The 18,102-nt window shown below is 44.0% G+C and overlaps 2 protein-coding genes across 3 annotated transcripts in view; one reads left to right on the forward strand and one right to left on the reverse strand.

Moving 5' to 3' along the window:
- ZFYVE9 (zinc finger, FYVE domain containing 9) overlaps positions 1-732 on the forward strand; it is a 36,149-nt gene extending 35,417 nt beyond the window's left edge. For both annotated transcript variants that reach the window (XM_010181052.1, XM_010181053.1), the window contains one exon: positions 256-732. In XM_010181052.1, coding sequence (XP_010179354.1) covers positions 256-417 — 162 coding nt within the window. In that variant the 3' untranslated portion in view covers positions 418-732. The remainder of the gene's footprint in view (positions 1-255) is intronic.
- Positions 733-4,971: 4,239 nt separating this feature from the next.
- The window catches only part of CC2D1B (coiled-coil and C2 domain containing 1B), a 28,560-nt gene continuing 15,429 nt past the window's right edge, over positions 4,972-18,102 (reverse strand). Inside the window, exons 13-23 of the mRNA XM_010181054.1 lie at positions 17,805-17,994; positions 15,374-15,546; positions 14,877-15,002; positions 14,274-14,332; positions 13,904-14,020; positions 13,332-13,405; positions 12,624-12,682; positions 11,222-11,273; positions 9,801-9,900; positions 5,774-5,864; positions 4,972-5,091 (exon numbers count right to left, since the gene is read on the reverse strand). Of these exons, the coding sequence (XP_010179356.1) occupies positions 4,972-5,091; positions 5,774-5,864; positions 9,801-9,900; positions 11,222-11,273; positions 12,624-12,682; positions 13,332-13,405; positions 13,904-14,020; positions 14,274-14,332; positions 14,877-15,002; positions 15,374-15,546; positions 17,805-17,994 (1,161 nt within the window). The remainder of the gene's footprint in view (positions 5,092-5,773; positions 5,865-9,800; positions 9,901-11,221; positions 11,274-12,623; positions 12,683-13,331; positions 13,406-13,903; positions 14,021-14,273; positions 14,333-14,876; positions 15,003-15,373; positions 15,547-17,804; positions 17,995-18,102) is intronic.

Below are 18,102 nucleotides of genomic sequence, written 5' to 3' on the forward strand. Positions count from 1 at the left end.
CTGCTTTAACAAAGCAGTAGAAAAATAGAGGGTACTTTTGTCTAGGCAGCCACGGGGAACATAGAGAACACAACCAAGTAGCAAAGCTGCTTCAGTGCCTGCTACATCCTGTTCAAGTGCCCAGCTTCCCTGGGCAGAGGCCGCAGCACCTCCCACAGCTCATCCCCCTGCACCGCACTGCCCTTTTACTGCCCCCTGAACCACAGCCTGGTGTCCTGCTCTCTGTAAACCACGCTCTTACTTTGTATTTTTTAGGTTGGTTATCAAGCTGGGAGTAATGGACAGCCACTGCCCTCTCAATACATGAATGACCTGGACAGTGCCTTAGTTCCAGTGATTCATGGAGGGGCATGTCAGTTGAGTGAGGGGCCAGTCATAATGGAGCTCATCTTTTATATTCTGGAAAACATCTCATAAGAGGACTTCATTTTCTGTTCAGACCTGTTCCAGCAGCAGTTGTATCTGAATCATTTGCACTTTAAAACTGGAAAATTAAGCTTTTGTTAACACTATGGGGGAAGGGGGGGGAGGAGGGAGGGACAGTTGTTCCATAATTCTAAATCTTCTATGCATTGTCAACAACCAGAGGATCAGGGCAGCTTCTATACAACAACATGGCTATGCTATCCTTGCAGCTAATACACTTCTGTTACTGTTAGAGAAATGCTCATGTTTAAAGACTTACAGTCATGTACTCTAAATGCTCAAACGGGTGCGAAGATCACTGAGGCGTAAATAAAAAGTGAAACTTCAATCTTGTACTGTTTATAGATGGACACGTGAGAAACAACAATCAAGACCTCCATTCTGACCTCATCATCATGCCATGTGTGGTTATTCTGTAGACATTAAAAAGTAACGTTTACATCACTCTGACCAGGTCATTGGTTGACACACACTCGGAGTAGCCCTTGAGGGATCCGGAAAGATCACCCAGCCATAACCACGTTTGTGTACGCGTCCAGATGAGCAGCAGGGCAGGCATCTCTGGAAGTGGTACTGTGTAAACTGCAGTTCTGTGTGTCATAGGCTAGTTTACTTTTTTCCCCTCTATCTACTATGAAAACATCACCTCAGCAGATTTCTGTGATCTCCTAGAACACCTCTGCTACTCTGTACTTTGTTTACAAAGCTGTATGAAGCAGAGGCTGTGTTAGCCCCAAAGTGCAGTTATATCTCATTCCTCTTCCCCAGTAGGTCCTGCTTTATAAAGAAAAGTAACACCCAGGGCAGCTTCGAGTCTCCTCCTCGCTGTATGCTGTAGTGTAGCACTAGCGTCACGTACTGCGAGACAGCTTGCACTTCATGTCAGCAGCACCATGTTAAAGCTTACCTGTGATAAAAGTATAGAGCGGCTGTTTTTGCATGTTCTGCTGAAAAAAAGGCTTTCTGGTCAGCTCTGAACACTTGCACTTGGCCCAGTGCTCTTGGTCTCACCTGAGAGGGCGTTAAGTAAGGAAAGTGGCTGCTCCCATCTGCCACGACGTTGTGAAGCTGGCAGTGAGGATCAGAGGAAGTGTGGCTCCATGGAAAGCTGCTAACCAGGAGCAAGAGCTGAAAGCAGAAGGGGTTTGGTTCCTTTAGCCACAGCCACGCAAAGCAGCTGTTTGAGGCCCTCCCAGGAAGGGGGGTGAAGGCTTCCCCTCCTGTCTATACAGAAAGTTGATTTGGGAAGAGAGGGGCTAATGTATGTGAACACAGTACCTCAGGCTTTGCATCATCCCTACTCCCCGTCAGCTCTGGTGGATGCAGCAGGGATTGGTTTTGCTCTATGTGAGTAACAGGCATCCTTCAAAATATAAAGGGAAGCGCAAGGCTACTGTGAGATCAACGCTGTATTTTTTAAATAAACACAGCATTAGCTGGGCTAAAGGAAAAGATAACTGCACACACAGCAATGTATTTTATGTAAAGACAGCACAGCGTATGTCGAGTGCACTTGTGAATAAATGGCTACTGCTTTTTAAAGAAAGCAAAGTCTGACAAATCCAGTATTGCAAATTACAGCTGGCACCAGCCAGCACTTGCAGAGGGCAGGGCAGAGCTGGAGGCCAGCTCCAGCAACAAGGGCTGGCCCGCGACAGGTAGCGCCTGCGGCACGCCAAAGCGGTCCCTGGTGGCTGGCTTCATGTGGCTTCACCTTCCATGGACAAACCTTACCCCAGTGCACACTCAGCCGCCTGCCTGTGGACTTGTGCAGCAGAGCAGGACGAAGGGTGCTGCCCCATCCCCTCCACACAGTTTTGCACGCTCTGGGACACAGCTCAGCGCTGCGTGGTGCGGGCGAGATCCAGTCACTGGGAGAGCGATCCACACACCAAGTAAAGATCTTCCCTCTAGAACCCGCACTCCAGCTTTGCCACAGCAGCGGCTTTCCAGTTCCCTTAGTTGCATTGTTATGCTTAATGATGCAGTAAAAGAGGTGAAAAATCTTTACCCTCTCTTCCTTTGCCCCAAAAGTCTTTTAGGTTTGGATCATGTTTGTGCAAAACACTATCAACCGGTGACTGACTTGTTTGCTTCAACCATAGCCTTTGAAATGACCTTAATTACCATGTTGTTAAGAATTGAGTACTTGTTTTAGAAAAAAAAAAATTGTACTTTTAAAATTCAGTTAGTTAACACTGCAAAAAACTGCATATTATATTTTTATTTTCAACATGTAGTTTTGTATATTAAATTTATTGAAATTAAAAACTAAACACTGTATTGTCTTCATCTGCTCAGGGAGGCAGAGGCAGCGCTGCCTTCCTTCTCTGGACTCTTTTGTCTGCAAACCTTCCCCAAGCAGCTGGAGCAGGAGCTCCCACTCCCTCTGCAGGGACCTCCTCTCCTGTGAGATCGGTCGTCCGTTAGCTCACGGAGATTTAAAACACAAACGTATTTGGTACCATTTTTGTATGCTGCTGATAAAAGCATTCCTGAAAATAGTCACCATCCAGTTTTCTACGTGACAAAGAGTGGCTGTTTGCCCCATCACCTGGGAGAGCTGTAAAAGCCTATTTTTGTAAAAACAGAGGGAACATTTGGGCAGCAGCAGAGCCTAGCGTGCTTTTTTTTAATCCTGTTTTTGAAAGGAAAAAAAAAATAATTGAGAAAAAGGATGAAGGCACAGTACCTGGGCTGCACTGACCAACCAGTGCAGCAAGCACAGCAGAGAACTGGCAGCCAGAACAAAAATGCAGCTCTGTAACCACACGCTGCTCTCAGGTTTTGCTTTCCTTCCTTCGGAAAGGCAGCATCCCCTTCAACTCTGTGCTGCAATGGCACCCGTAGAGCAGGGACGTGCTGCTGCTGCCGCCCGAGTTCTCGCCCCGCTATTTCAGGAAACACAAAAAACCCCAAACCGGCCTCGATGAGAGCGAGCAGCAGCAGCAGCAGCGGCAGCCGGCGCCGAAGACCCCGGCCCCCCAAAGCAGCAGCAGCCGCCGCCTGCTCACTGTGCCACACTGGCTGCTCGTACGCCTGAACAAACGAGTTCTGGTAGAGGTCTTACCTGGAGCTTGACTGAAAAGTTTCTGCGCTGCCTCAGGGAATGTTTAAGGGGCTAAACTTCACACGCTGCTATGCATAGTTCATGTAACATTCGTCCTGGCGCTACCTTAGTAGTCCGCATTAAGGCAACTCTATTTTGTGTAGACACAAAGTAACAATCCCCTGCAGCAGCCAATTCCAGAGCCTTACGTTTGCCTTAGAGTTGTTAATGAGCACTATGGCTGTTATCAAAATAGACATTAGGTTCAGTAGTGCAGTTTAACGTCTTTGGTGCTTGCGGCTAGCAGCATCTTTCTATGTGTTCATCCAACATTCCCATGGATCTGGGGAAAAAAAAGCCAAGAAACAGTACAATGACTTGCTGCAGTACTTACCAGATGTTCACAATCCAAGGTCACATCATATGTAAAATGCTGACATGAATTTTCTGGATGGTCAACCAGAAAAGTCAGTGGAACAAAATTATTAAGCTCCAGTGACTGAAGCTGCTGGGGTGTCCAGGCACGGCACAAGGCCAGGCTGTTCCTTCAGCCATGGCCACCAAACGTGTCGCTCACAGCCAACCCATGGAGCTCCTGGGCAGCTGACACCTCCTCCAGCGTGAGGAACAAGTCACCAACAGCCCCTCTGGGGTGACAAATTCAGACTCGGGTATTGAAACAAGGCCTCCTGATCCGTGGGACCTTAACACCAATTGGAAGCAGTGGTGGGGCAGACAGGGGATGCTGCAGTGAAGCTGTGAGGCTTAACTGCCATTTTTATACATAAAATTTATTCTTTTAAAGAAGGGTGAATTTGTGCTACCTAAAAAGCATGAGAAAGGAAGACAAGCTCCAAAACCAAGCCATTTTCATAAAGGCTGGCAAGAAGCAGCAGCTTCCCTCTTTTTTTATCCTTCTGATACACAGCCACTCTGGAAGCACACAGCTCCTCTTCTGTACTTGATACAAGCACAGGGGGCACCAGCAACGTTTCCTCAGATAGCCCATGTTCAACTGCCCAGAAGTCTTGAGTATCCAGAAGAAAGCCTATGCCCAATAGTTTCCCTCTCAGACAAAGCCATGCAGAATTTCAAGGGACAAACAAATGCCCTTCTGTAGCTTCTGGTGGGGGAAGAAGGGTCTTTGCTATCTCTGAAGGGTTTTTTGCCAACAAAAAGGGTGGACAGAAAGCATCCTCCCTTGTGGGAAGGACTCAGTCTTGTTTTTTAAATATTATTCTAAATAAAGCTCTCCCTGTATTTCAAGAGATTGTGAAATAGCATTTTTGAGATACAAACTAATCAGAGATTCTTTAACCTCATTTCTGAAATGGTGTCAACTCGCCACTGCCAATATAAAGACGAATGGTATCAAAGCCAGGGCCGTGTAATTGGGTCAATGTCAACAAAAGACATTATTCAAGCAGGGTTTATCTGCAGCCCTGTCAAGTTCTGGGCAGACCAACTTTAGATACAGATTCATACCTGAGATCACACTAATGTTCAAGGACCAGCCAATTTTCTGTAACTGTTTGAAGATCTTGACCACTGAGGGGCTCCCTGAGTCTCGCTATTACCTCCAGTTTCCCTCCAGTGGGCTTTCTGCCATCAAAAATCTGAAAGAACCACACAAAGAAGAGCAGTTAGGGCACACACGAACGATCGTATCAACCCAGAGCACCTCGGGCAACCACTGCACCCTGACAAGACGACAGCAGAGGTCACCTGCAGGTGACTGCAGTGCTGGGAGGTGCCCCACAGCCATGGGCTTCCCTGGACTCATACCTCAGCAGAGCAGGTGCCCCAGCACAACTGGTACCAGGCAACTTAAATGGCTGTGCTACCTCTGCCTGCCATGCACTGAGCCCTTGCGGTGCAAACGGGCCTCATGGGCAGCGCAGAGGACGCTGAGGGCAGTGGTGTCTTTCTGTAAGGTCACCCCTAGTGCTGTCCTGCTGGATCTCACAGCAGCTCACCATCCACTCTGGTAGTCTGCACTTAACCCACTGAACTACCAACACAAATGATTTTGGGAACCACCTGAATTTCTGGTCCTGACAAAGAAACTATCTTGATACAGAAAGTTTGCAGAAGAGAGTCCCCAAGAAGTTTCCAGCAGCAGAACTGTCAGGGCTAAGACAAGCTTCGAGAGTTTACACAACAAAGAACAGCCCATTGTTTCTCCAATTGATCCAATACAAAACTGTAACCACAAACACACCCACGCAATGCGAATCTTCATTTTCCCTTTGTGTTCAAACACTACTTCCTAGAACACGCCTCACTCAGAAAACGTACCTCGATGATCCCTCTAACTTCACATTCTGATTCCAGCTTGTCCAGTTTCAAGTGTGCTGTCCCCACGTGCTTGTCACTTCTGAAAAAGGACCTGTTTCAAAGAAATCTTCCTTAATTGAATGGGTAAGGGTAACATTAAAGAGAAAGCAAGCTAAGAGGTCATCACTGTTTGCACCATCACCACATCCAGGAGGGTCACTCAAAAGAACTCCGCAAACCAGGCTGCAGGGGGCAAACCCTCAGTGAACTGAACTGCAGGGACAAGATGTGGAAGTACTCATTTTCTAATTATTCTCTCTCAACCAAATTTAAGATGAGGGCAGTAGTGAAGAAAACAATCAACTCAACTGGCTCTTGCAATGGCAGCAGCTGTTATCCCTGCACAGGGCGACAGGGAAGCACGGCCGAGCTGCCAGAGCAGCCACCCTCTGCAACGCACTGTGCAACGGAACAGGCTGGAAGACCTCCCAGGGAAGCTGCATCTCTCATCAACCACTTCACAGGCAGGTGCTGGCTTTGGCCAACTGCTTCTTTGGAAAAAGGTCCATTCTGTTTCATTCTGATAAATGAAAAAAATGCAACTTCAACGAGTTGCACACTTCGTTTCAGCTGTTGTTCTGATTCACCTTCAGTTTCAACACTCAAGATCAATCTTTTCAGAATTTCTGCTGAAATTAAACACAGAGCATTTTTATCCTGCAAGGAAAACAGACGACTTTCCTCTGCTACAGTCACCTCCTTTTAACACTTTCATCAGCAAGACATCACAGAACATTAGGGATTGGAAGGGACCTCAAAAGATCATCTAGTCCAATCCCCAATCCTCTTTACCTTAACAGAGACAGGCAGTGCAGTCCTTATCCAGACAAGCTCCTCCAAAAGGCAACCACGACGACGAAAACACACTAATGCCACAAACAGCGTCCAGCCCAGAGCGCTGGATTTCTGTGCCTGCATCCAAGCATTTCCCTGAATCAAGTCTCCAAATCTGATAATCAACTAAAATTTAGAGATTCTGAAGGTAGGAAAGCCAACCAGCCATGCCTGTCATGCTTTAGACAGGAGATCTGCCAAGAACTCAGATGCTTCCTTTTTTATGCCATTCTATTTAGGAAAAAAAAAAAGCAAACAAACCAAGAAACAAATTAAAAGAAACCAACCCCAAGACATCGACCCTTCTTCCTATTAACGTTAAGAGATATCAAGATGTCATCAAGGAGGACCTGATACATGCAATAGAAGCTCTGAAGACTCTCGTATGAAGCCTCATGATCCTGTCCTCGGTGGCAACAGTAACATTACAGTAAGATATCATCAAGGAGGACCTGATACATGCAATAAAAGCTCTGAAGACTCTCGTATGGAGCCTCATGGTCCTGTCCTCGGTGGCAACAGTAACATTACAGGTGCATTAACACACAGACCTGACGCTGCCATCAGTGCCTGCAATTTCCAAGAGAACATCTGTGAGCCCCACTGTCCAAAATCTGACTGGAAAAGTCCCATCCGCCGCCTCAGTGCCTGCCTCACTCATACATTCTCCACATAGCTCAAAGCAGCTGCAGTGTAAGGAACCTGCCATCCAGACTTTAACCTCACTTCATGCCGTGTCCAGAAGCGGCGTCAGGAATGCTGTGGCTCCTATAGCACCCAAATCTTGGCTCACGTAGCACCCAGGTCTCTGTAGATGAGGAGATGGTCTGGTACTGCCAGCCCAGGCTGCAGCGAGCTCAGACACTTCGGGGTGGGATAAAGGGGGGTGCCAGACCACCACTTTGAATGCACTGGGACGCACAGCGAGTCACTGTCAGGAAGCACATCTGTTCCAAAATCTGTTGCTGAAGCACTTGAAAGGCTCCGCTCAGTTGTTCAGACTGCCTCCTATTTGTCAGTGTGTCCACCTCAACACAAATTGTACTAAATGTCACAAGTACCTCAAGGTTTGACAGCACTGCCTCCAAACACGATGCCTATGAGCTCTGTTGACAGAAAGCTTTCCAAAGATACGACTGCGTTCTCCATCGATGAGACTACAGCAGACCCACAAAATCACTTAGAAAAGCTCAGAAGTTACCAGGTTAATGCTAGAATACTTCCTTTACTTCACCAGCACCTTAAAATGAAGAATTACATAATTGTACTGCAGTATGTTGGACACTTTGTCCAGTAACTTAAAAGGAGAATCAGCAATTCTTCTAGCTGAATTTTTTAAGAGCATTTTTCCATTTTATAACTCAAGAAACAATAAAGACTGGCTCAGTTCTAGTGGGTTGCAGTGAAGAATGTGAACTTGCTCTAGGCCATGGCTTCAGAAACAGCTCTGGGGAAATCTCCTTTCATCTTCAGAAGCTTTTAGGAAAGGTTTAAGGAGAGACTTTTCCTTTGGAAAAATACATTGTTGGGGGTTTATTTGAAAGAGGTTTTTAAACTGCAGTGTAATATATGTGACCTGAAACAAGTCACCTTTGCTCACTGAGAGAAAATAATTCTTGGGAGACGGTCAAAGAGCCATCAGAGACCCCAAAACTACAACACCTACAAGCATTTCTGAAAGTATGATTCATTTATAGCCTTGAAGAAAGACAGGGAGCAGAAAGGGTTTAGAAAAGAGCCTGGATCACTCAGTCCTCGCCCTTCTCCTGAGATGAGGCTGGGGGAAGGCAATCAGTGGACATTTCTTCTTCTTCTCCTGCCCTGTTGCTATTTGCCATGGGGACTGCTTCCTTCCTCCCAATCCAGAAACACACAAATATTTAACTTGTTACATTTCTGTCCTAGAAACTACAAAAACAATACATCTAAGAACCAGCATTCTATGATTTTATGAACCAGAAAAGAGACAACCTGCACAGATTTTTTTCACTCATCTTCAACAAGGCTTCAAAGGCAAATCTGGAGCTGGCACACAGCTCATGAATCGCTGGAGAGTGTTTCCTAATGGGTGAACCTAAGCTTGAGCTCAGACCTTAAAAGCAAGCACAGTTCCAGCTGTAAGAGAACCGGATATGCTCTATACCTGCAACAGTAAGCAAAAGATGGGGAAAAATACTTCAGACAAATGTAAACACTTAACAGTTCTATGCAAAAGCAGCAGGATCTGTAATGGTGAAAGCCTGAACAACAGAGCAGTCAGGATTGATAAAGAAAGAAGAAAATGAGCTCTTGGTTCAGTGGAGATGTAAATGGCAGATGTGCAGTAAAAACAATGGGAAGTTAGCACACAGATTAAATATATCTACAGTTTGAAAATCATCTTGGAGAACCTAGGGAACATTTCCGCGTGTCCCAGTAATAACAACAAAGCCCAGCACCAAGAGCCACCAAGACAAAACCAGGTTATCCAACATCTCATCCAAGTCGTGGACCACAGCCAACTCAGGGAGTTGTGAATACAGGCCCCTCTGATTCTGAATAGATGAGCAATGAGCCTAGACGTAGGATGATTTCCCTGAACAGTACCAATTGTTAACATCCATCTCATCACCTTGATCTCTGAGATGAGGAGAGTCTGCCTCTCTCAAGACAGTCTAACAGCTTGCTAGCAGTGTTCAGTAAATATTGTAAGATTCTCAGAATGAAGAGAAGTACAAAAACATAGCACGAGTTCTGCCATCATCTGTCTACTGCTTTACTGCTGTTCATGTTTTGCTTCCACTTGTCCTTCATTATCCTACAAAGTTACCCCATATAACACTTAAATCTTCTCATCCTGATGACTAAAACCAGACCGGGTAAGAATCAGAACAATTTGAAGCTGAATCATTACCTCCTCAGTCCCATCAGTTCCTTTTAACGCACTAATCCTCAACTCATCTGCCAGTTATGAACCCACTTCACTGAACTGCCTTTTTTTCACTCCCACAGGGGAAGACAGAGAGCTCAGGAACAGCCTGAAAGGATTCCTCAGCCATGAGAACCAGACCACACTTTATTGCTACCTTAACGACTGTGCTTCATAAATTTCATGAGCAACACTTTTCAACTGTTACTGGAGAAGGAACGAGAGGGGAGCAAACTGCTGACTTACCCTTTATGAAATATTTCAAATTTAATTCCTTTGGACCGAATCGCTCGTCGGAAACCTCTGTGATTTCGGTTGATGTTCAACTTGAACAGCTGGTTATACTCTACAGTCAAGAAAAATGAGAGAAAGCTGTGAAAGTCAAACCATGCGCAGTGCACTATAACATGGACATACTTGGACTTCTGTTTATCTCAGTTTGGCTCATTTATGAAAGAAAATTCACATCCGAATGAAGCTCTTTCTCAGGTTATTTCAGTCAGTGACCCTGAGCAACCATTCATCTCCATCGTCCCCACTTTACAGGGTCAGAAACCAAACTGCCGAAAACCCGTCATCACGAGGAGGTGACAGCAAGCTACTGGAGAATCTAAGTCTTTCGGCAATTAAACAAGGTGTCTGTGACTAAGAAAAAGGTACAAGGTAGTAAGGAAAAAGCACAGGAAGGTTGGAATGACTGGGAAGGGGTGCTCTGATAATGTAACTAATACGGTGTTAACACCAGTTTCTTTAACGACTGTGATGAGAACACACAGCATAGCTTTTTTATCAGAAAGTCTCCCAGCATCTTACAACTGGAGTTCAAAAACTTATCTGTGCTCCCAGGAACGCTCATCTCTGCTTGTCAGCCAGCGAACCCGAAACATTAAAGCTAAGAGGCTGCTCAGCAAGTGCAGATCAAGCTATTGGAAGATGTGGAGCACAGCTCTCAGCATCAGAGCCTCAGGACTTCTACTCTTAACAGAAAATAAATATAAACTCAAAAGATATATATATATATCTATCTATCTATCTATCTATCTATCTTTTGAGATAAATTCACAACTAGCAATTTGAATACTGAATTCAAAGCTGTTTTGATACTAGATGCTTCATTCTGAAATACATGATGAGTCTAATACTGGTATTCAACAGCTAGGTCCGAAGGGGTATTTTTCAGAAGGTACAAAGAAAGTATTTTAGTTGGTTTCAAGACACTGTCTTAAAAAAATAATAATCTGTTTCTGCAATGATACTTTGCCAGGTTTTGAAACATTAGCTGATTAGCAAAAATCACAACAGAACTGGCAATCTCACAGGACAAAATCTGACTGAAAAAGACCTGATCCATGTAGATATTAAAATTAGTAATTTGAAAATTTATTTATCTGGCCCATCTCCCAGCAGGACTGAAAGCAATAGCTGGAACATAACTGGTACCTTGATGATTTCACTGACTTGTAACACAGAAACTACCACCAATACTGGGATGAGGGTGAGGAAACTGCCAACACAGCTGAACTTCACTTCCAACAAGCCTTTTCATAAGGAAGAGGAAAAAGTGGTGGGAGCCCCTCTGGCCTGATTCACAGTATGGGACCAGTCTGTAGTCTCCAGTGATTCCTAAAGTGTAATGTTGTTCCTTCTGTCCCAGAAAATGTACTAACCTGGAGAATTGGTATTGTTAATTACAGGTGTTTTACTCTTTTGAGGTTGCTCCTATTAAAAGAGACACACATTACATAAAACCATCAGATACTGTTTCAAAATACACAGCAGTAGCCATTTTTATTACCAGGTCTTTTTTATACCTATACAAGAGACATATGAGGTTTAGGGAGTTATCTGAACGGTAAGAGCAGCCATGGTACATTCAAGACTAAAATATTTGGATTTCGTTGTGGTAAAAAGTGTAATACTAGATAAAAAGTAAGCCAAAACATTACATTGAACACAAGAGCCACAGATAAGCTACATGGTCACACTCAATTCAATCCAATCATCGTGAAGCTACTGACTGGGGCTGTTAAACTAAGTGATAAACTGCGCACGTCCCACGACACAGTAACTCTGTTCCCTCTGCATTAGTTGGAATAATAAGCTACACAAGGAAATCATCACAAATCATTCAGGGAATTGCCCTACTATTATTTTGCCTGACAATCAATCTGCCACCAAAATGAATTAACTTCTAACCTAAAGCGGAGTACAAACTAAATCTCTGGGGACTGAACAAGGACAACGTGACCTAATTACTGCAGCTACTTTGCAAAGCTGATTTCAGCTATGAAGGAAAAAGGTGGTATCTTTGACTGTTGGCTAAGCACTACAGTCCTGGCTTTTTAAAACAAAATAAAATAGATTAAAAGCAACCATGCTGATTCTTACTCCCCAGAAAATTATTCGTTCAGACCAATTCTGTTTGCAGCCGCCCTAATGGGGGGGACACACCTCCATTAAGGCCTCATGTAACTCAAACCGACAGAAATCTGATCTGATCATCACCAATTTCCCACAGGTAGCTGAATTTATTTTAGTGGAATTGCTCCAAAATTTATTAGGATTTAAAGATCTAGGCTCTGCACTATCACAGAGCTGAGTATTAGTCCCGTAAGGGCAAAGATTGCTTTTGCCCTACAGATAAAGCAGCAGAAGCCCCAGCACTTCTACTGACAGCAAGACCAGCCAGCCCTCCTTAGAAGCCCTTCTAGCTCACTGGTCTCAGTATTTTTCAGACCAGAGACTGCTTTTAGAGGCGAGGGGAACGGGATGACACTGGGCAGTTTCAACGAAAGCAGCAATATGTATATATTTTATATACATATATGTATAAAATATGTATATTTTATATACATACACGTACATATACACATACACGTAAGTATTAATCAGTAAGGTCAAGAAACGTGTATGGCCTAAGTCCTTTCTCCAGACAGGCACTCAGGTGGTATCCCTACAAGTGTTTTCCTTTTCTAGAAGAAAACATATGCTTCCCCCTGGAAGCCCTCACAAGCAAATGCAGCAGCAGGGGTCACAGACTGAGGAACAGAAGAGCCAGGACACACTCACCGCACTTGGGTACTGAAATTCAAACTTCACAAATGCATCCAAATCTCTTGGTGATACACCTGAATGAGACAAAAATCAGCCAATCTAAACCGCTGGTACAGATATTTCCGTTGCATCTGTAATGCTGAGCAGGATTTTCAAGAGCACCTAACTGATTTTCAGTAGAACTCGTGACCTGTCACTTGACAGCTGAAAAATCCATCCATCAAACCAAAATCAACTGAAAGCACCCAAAGGAAAGCATCTGCTTGCTTCTAATATTGTCATTAGTCCTGAGACAATCTAGCACAGATGGTTGACAAGTCCTTCACAAGCAAGGGACTACAAAATCAGTAATGTTGGCAGGAGCAACTCCTGTCTCCTGAAGGGTCAACACACACTAAGGTGGTGCAGAGTTAAGGCAAGCACTCATAACAGGAGATAAATAAAACTTAAACTGTGACCCAGTTATGGGACAATTTAAAGTTCTCCCCTTTGTCCAGACAGAACCCAGATTCTCTTTATTATTCTGGGCTTTTTGTTTCGTTGGGATTTTTTAAGTACCATTTGAAGGTTTTTTTGTGTTCTAAAAAACCTGGTTATTTTGTTTTAATGAATGCTGGCTACAAAGGCCTTGACCCCTGAAGTAGTCTTCAAAGTAGGAGAACATCATTTCCCACTACTATCCTTTTCAGAGGAAAAAGTCCACGTGCCCTCTCGAGTACATACCTGGTGGAGCCGGTAGGTTTATCCCCCTGACAATAAGAAGATGCATTTCTGTGCTGTTGAGCTCAGAAAATATCCTGTAAAATAATTAAAAATCAATAAGTGTATTCATTCCAGTAGCCAACCACCACATGATCCACGGCCAGACCAGGATGTCACTGGTATTTGTCAGACCTTCTTCAATAGCACGCTCCTACATAGATCATCTTCATCAGATACAGAAGAGGAAGGAAAGAGCACAAAGAAAGATAAAAACATCTCAGATGTACACTGAAAAATGCCAGGAACAAAGTCCAAAGGCAACAGAACTGAGGGAGGAATACAGAGGAAGGAAGGGTGGCTGAAGTAGCAGAATGAGAATACAGAAGACTAAGTTGGCAATATATTGAAAACAAAAGAACCCAGAAGAGAAGTTAGAGAACAACTTATTTGTATTTAAGTTGTTGACAGTGTCTTTTCAGGAATGCTGAGCCTAACCCCAGACACCACCTGAGCTTCTGAAGTCCCCCCTAGACAAGAGTTAGAAACCAGAGAACTCCTTCCAGCCTGACAGAAATTCCTCTGGTTTTGCACACCTTATCATTTTAAAGGTTCTTTCCTCAAAGTGATGGCTTGGAGGATCCATTCCTTGTGCTCGTGCAAGCTGGAGGATGTCCATGTCCTTTTTACAACCTTGTGCCAGCTTCTCAAACCTATAGAAAAGGCAAAAAAACAATAGAAAAGCTACACACAGACACAGGAACATCAAGCGGAGCACTCTGCCACATTCAGGCCACAGAGTAAGACCAGAGGTCTGAAAGCAACTCAGAGATGCAGGCATCTCAGTAAATGACCCTTTCACACCATGAGAAGCTTGCCAACCTGAAACCCCATCATCTTTGGGTGGGTCAGGGACACCCAAGCCTGCAATGACCACATTGTGGGGTGATTAAAAGCGGGCCTTACCGAGTCGTTTCTGCTACATTTCCCAGATGCATGAATTGCTTGGAGTACTGCAAACACCTCTGTCAACAGAAACAAAACCAAACAAACACAGATGCATACAGTGATCCTTACACACATTCACGACTGGCAAAGAGTTTTGAGGCTCATTACAACCTAATTTAAGAAAACCCAAGAGTTTTCCCAAGTCACCCCAAAATATCTACCCCCCCGGACCTTTAAGCCCAAAGTTGAGCACAGCATTTGTTCGAGCTGTTCTGCCCTATTACTTCTTAATCACTTAATTTCTAGATACGTGGTTCAACCAAGGCCAAATCTTAATCATTTCGGTACTGTTTTCGAATTTGAGTCCTCATATTTAATAGTGATAATTTGATAGTCCCAAGGCTCCAAGCACATCCTCTGACTTCAACTAGTAGAAAATCCAACTTTGAAAATCTTCCACTTCAGGACACAGAAAATCAGAACTATCTTAAAGAAAAACAATAGTTCCCCAGAAATAATGATGGGATTATAATATTAATAAAACTCGGAGAAATATTAAAAAAAAACAAAAAAAATACCTCCCAAACACACACATATTTCTGAAAGAAATAAAATGGTCACCTCATGCTGGTCTTTCAGCAATTTTATAAGCTGTGCATATACTTCATCTGCTTTCTGGGATAGTCTGACATCGTCATGGTGTATGAAGATAAAGTCACCCTCATCATCTGTAGGGGGTGATGGCAGCTGCAACACAAGAACACCCCATTTCAGAGCCCTTATAATAAAAAGTGAAGTAGACAGAAAGCAGTCAGAATGTATGGAAAGGTCAGTGAAGGGAGATGCCTTCTTCTCAAGGCAATTCCATCCAATCACGACTTACACCACTGCTTGACAACTGCTTAAGTCAGAAAACACTGCAGAATGTCTTACAGGCCCAGTTCCCTGATTATCCAGGTCAGGAGAGCTATTATAGGGCAGTTTGGTTTCCTCATCTACTCAAATACCTACAGAAACCAGGGCACCACTGTATCACATGCACCTGATCCTTATCTCAAAAGGGGGTTTGGGCACAGTGAAGAGATGAAACAAAGCAGAATACTAACAGTCCTACTAACCTTGGAAATATCAACAGGCTTGCCACGTTTTGCTTGCTCAATCTTTAGGTCAAAGCTCTTAGCTGTTCTGAGATACATCTTAGCCTGTTCAAGGTTATTCTCCTTCTTTGCTTTGATGGCTGCCTTCACGTATTGCTTCTTTCTGTTCTCCAGAAATTCCAGCTGTTCCCTAGCTGAAAAACAATTGTATAAAAATTCTCACTCATCTAGCACCACTGTGCCCCTGAAGCAGGTTTATCATGTTCAGTTTATAGCCAGAAAAAGGACAATAAAAGTACAGATATCAAATAAGGACAATGCCTTACTACACTTAATTGTTACTTGGCCAGTGCAATTTCAAGTATTAGAAAAAGAAACAAACTTCCTTCTATCATGGCATCCTTCATCAGAAAACCTCAGAGCACTTCACAAGTGTCTCAACAGTAATTCCAGCCCCTTATGTGCAGCCAGGAGACAGACTCCAATACAGCTGACTGGTCCAAAGCAGAAGCTGAATCCAAACTTTCTGCTTGCAATGTTAACTTCTAAAAGACAGTGAATATTATGAGCATCTTCCGTGTTCATTTCCTTCCTCTCTCCTGACCTACCAGAAAAAAACCCAAATGAACCAATATGCAGGCACATTAAAGACATATCACCTCTGCTTATTTGTAATTCTTTGCCATCTTACTGTCTTACCAATTCCTGAGCCTCCTCTTTCCTTCCCAAAACAGTAAGGGCAACCACACAAGTCAGAAAAGATACCTCTACATGGTACCAGGTCAGTGCACCCTGCCTCTTCTTACACCTCACTTAGGAAGTGGTACAGCATGAGCTGATTGCAGCCATTTCCAAAGATGCTCATATTGTATTCACCACCACACTATTTGTGATTCCACAAGCTGAACAACACTTGCAAGAGATGCCTGTCTCAGCAAATAAATACACCAATGGTTCACACCATGTTCAGTGCTGTCAGATGATGATCAACTTACTCCCATCTTCACAAAAGAGCTCGCTGTCCCGCTGCTGTGAGCAATTTGCCCAATCAGCCAAAACCAAACTAATTAGACAAGGTAGCTAGGCCAGATTCCACAGAGAGAAAACCCACACAGTGTGGGCTGTGAGACCGAGACACAGAGCACAGGTATTTTCAAAGAAAACCCTTCGAGAATGGACTGGGGAAAGCCATTAATCCAACTGAACTTGCCTCCTTTTCTGGTATAGGCCTGAAGTGCAACAGCTCCACTCCGCTCCCACACCTTCTTACACCTTGCATGCTCCAACAAGAAAAAGACAGGTTTTCACAGTTGATTTATCAGCTATGGGCAGCTGTAAACTGCACTTTGTAATTCCGGGGGGAAGGAGGTTACATCTGGATCCCAGAAGGCACTTTGGCTAGTGAAATGTATCTTTATTATAGTGAAGTACTGACATCTTGCTGTGAAAATCAAGTCAGTATGAATCTGTCCATGCTCCTGTTGCACCTAATGGTCTTATTTTAGAATACTTGAAATACCCAGGAGAGATCACTGTAACACCAGAGACCAGGTACTATCAATTCCTTCACAGCCTAAGTCAATTCACTCGAAGAGATTAATGTCAGTTAAAATGGCAAAAAACCCCAAATCTCCTGAGAATTCACAATTTTTCAAAGCCAAAATGGACAACTACTACATTTTAGTGCTCTTTATAAAACAATTAATGGAATTTTCTGGAGGGAAGAGTTACGAGCCAACCACGGCAGCACTGTGAAGTGCCTTTGCACTCTGCAAAAGAGTCTGCATCAGCCAACCAGGCAGTTCTGCTTTGTCTCGAGGGAACCAAGCAAGGCAGAATAGGAGGAGGAGGATGGGATTACAGTCCAGGGACGACAACAGAATCAGCAAGAGCCTGAACACTGCTGGTGTGTGCCCAAATCACACTGGGAGGTCGTGGCTCTTCCTTACTATCACTACAATTAATCTTGTACAGACAACTGTCAGTGACCTTAGCGACAGGAGGACTAGAGATTGATGAACTGCTTCTGTACACCAGTTTGAGATCCTTGGATGAAGCACTAGGCAGAAACCACTGTTTGATGTAGGAAGCTGTATCAGATCGATGAATAATTCACGCTGGCAAGCTGCTCATTTTAATGGGACAATATGTAGAGTTCAGCTGTGAGCAGAGTTAAACATTATGAATCGATACACTTGTTACATCAAAATTAATTAAAAACCCAATCACCCTTATAATTACACATGCTGTCTCTGTGAAATAAAGCTCCATGGCTGGTCTGGATCTGCCCTCCAGCAGGCATATATATTGAGGCTCCTGTCAGAGGAAATCTATGCCACACATTCACAGGCTCATGTGTAAACTATAATGAAGTCTCTACCAAGGTATTAAACTAAACCAGTGCAAATGACTTGCACATGGACCACTGGGAACACAGGTCCTTTCACCTTACCAGCTGGAGGGAGATGATCCATTGACTCTGTCTTGTCCAGGGTGGAGGGTGATGTAGCTGGTTTCACATGCTCAGGAGAGCTCTCTTGAGCTACAGCAGATGGCACTGGAATTGGCTTAACAACTTGAGTCAGCTTTCCAGGCAGCTGAGCAGGCTTCTTGGCAACTGGGGCCTGTGTCAGAGGTTCACTCTAGCATAACAAGAAGAATTTCATATTAAATGCATAAAATTATTCCAGAGTTAAGGACAGCATCTCTAGCACATCAAGCCATGCTTGTCACTAGGTCAGCCTTCTGGT

Source organism: Mesitornis unicolor, unplaced genomic scaffold, assembly GCF_000695765.1.
Source record: "Mesitornis unicolor isolate BGI_N332 unplaced genomic scaffold, ASM69576v1 scaffold28993, whole genome shotgun sequence".
NCBI classification, from domain to species: Eukaryota; Metazoa; Chordata; class Aves; order Mesitornithiformes; family Mesitornithidae; genus Mesitornis; species Mesitornis unicolor.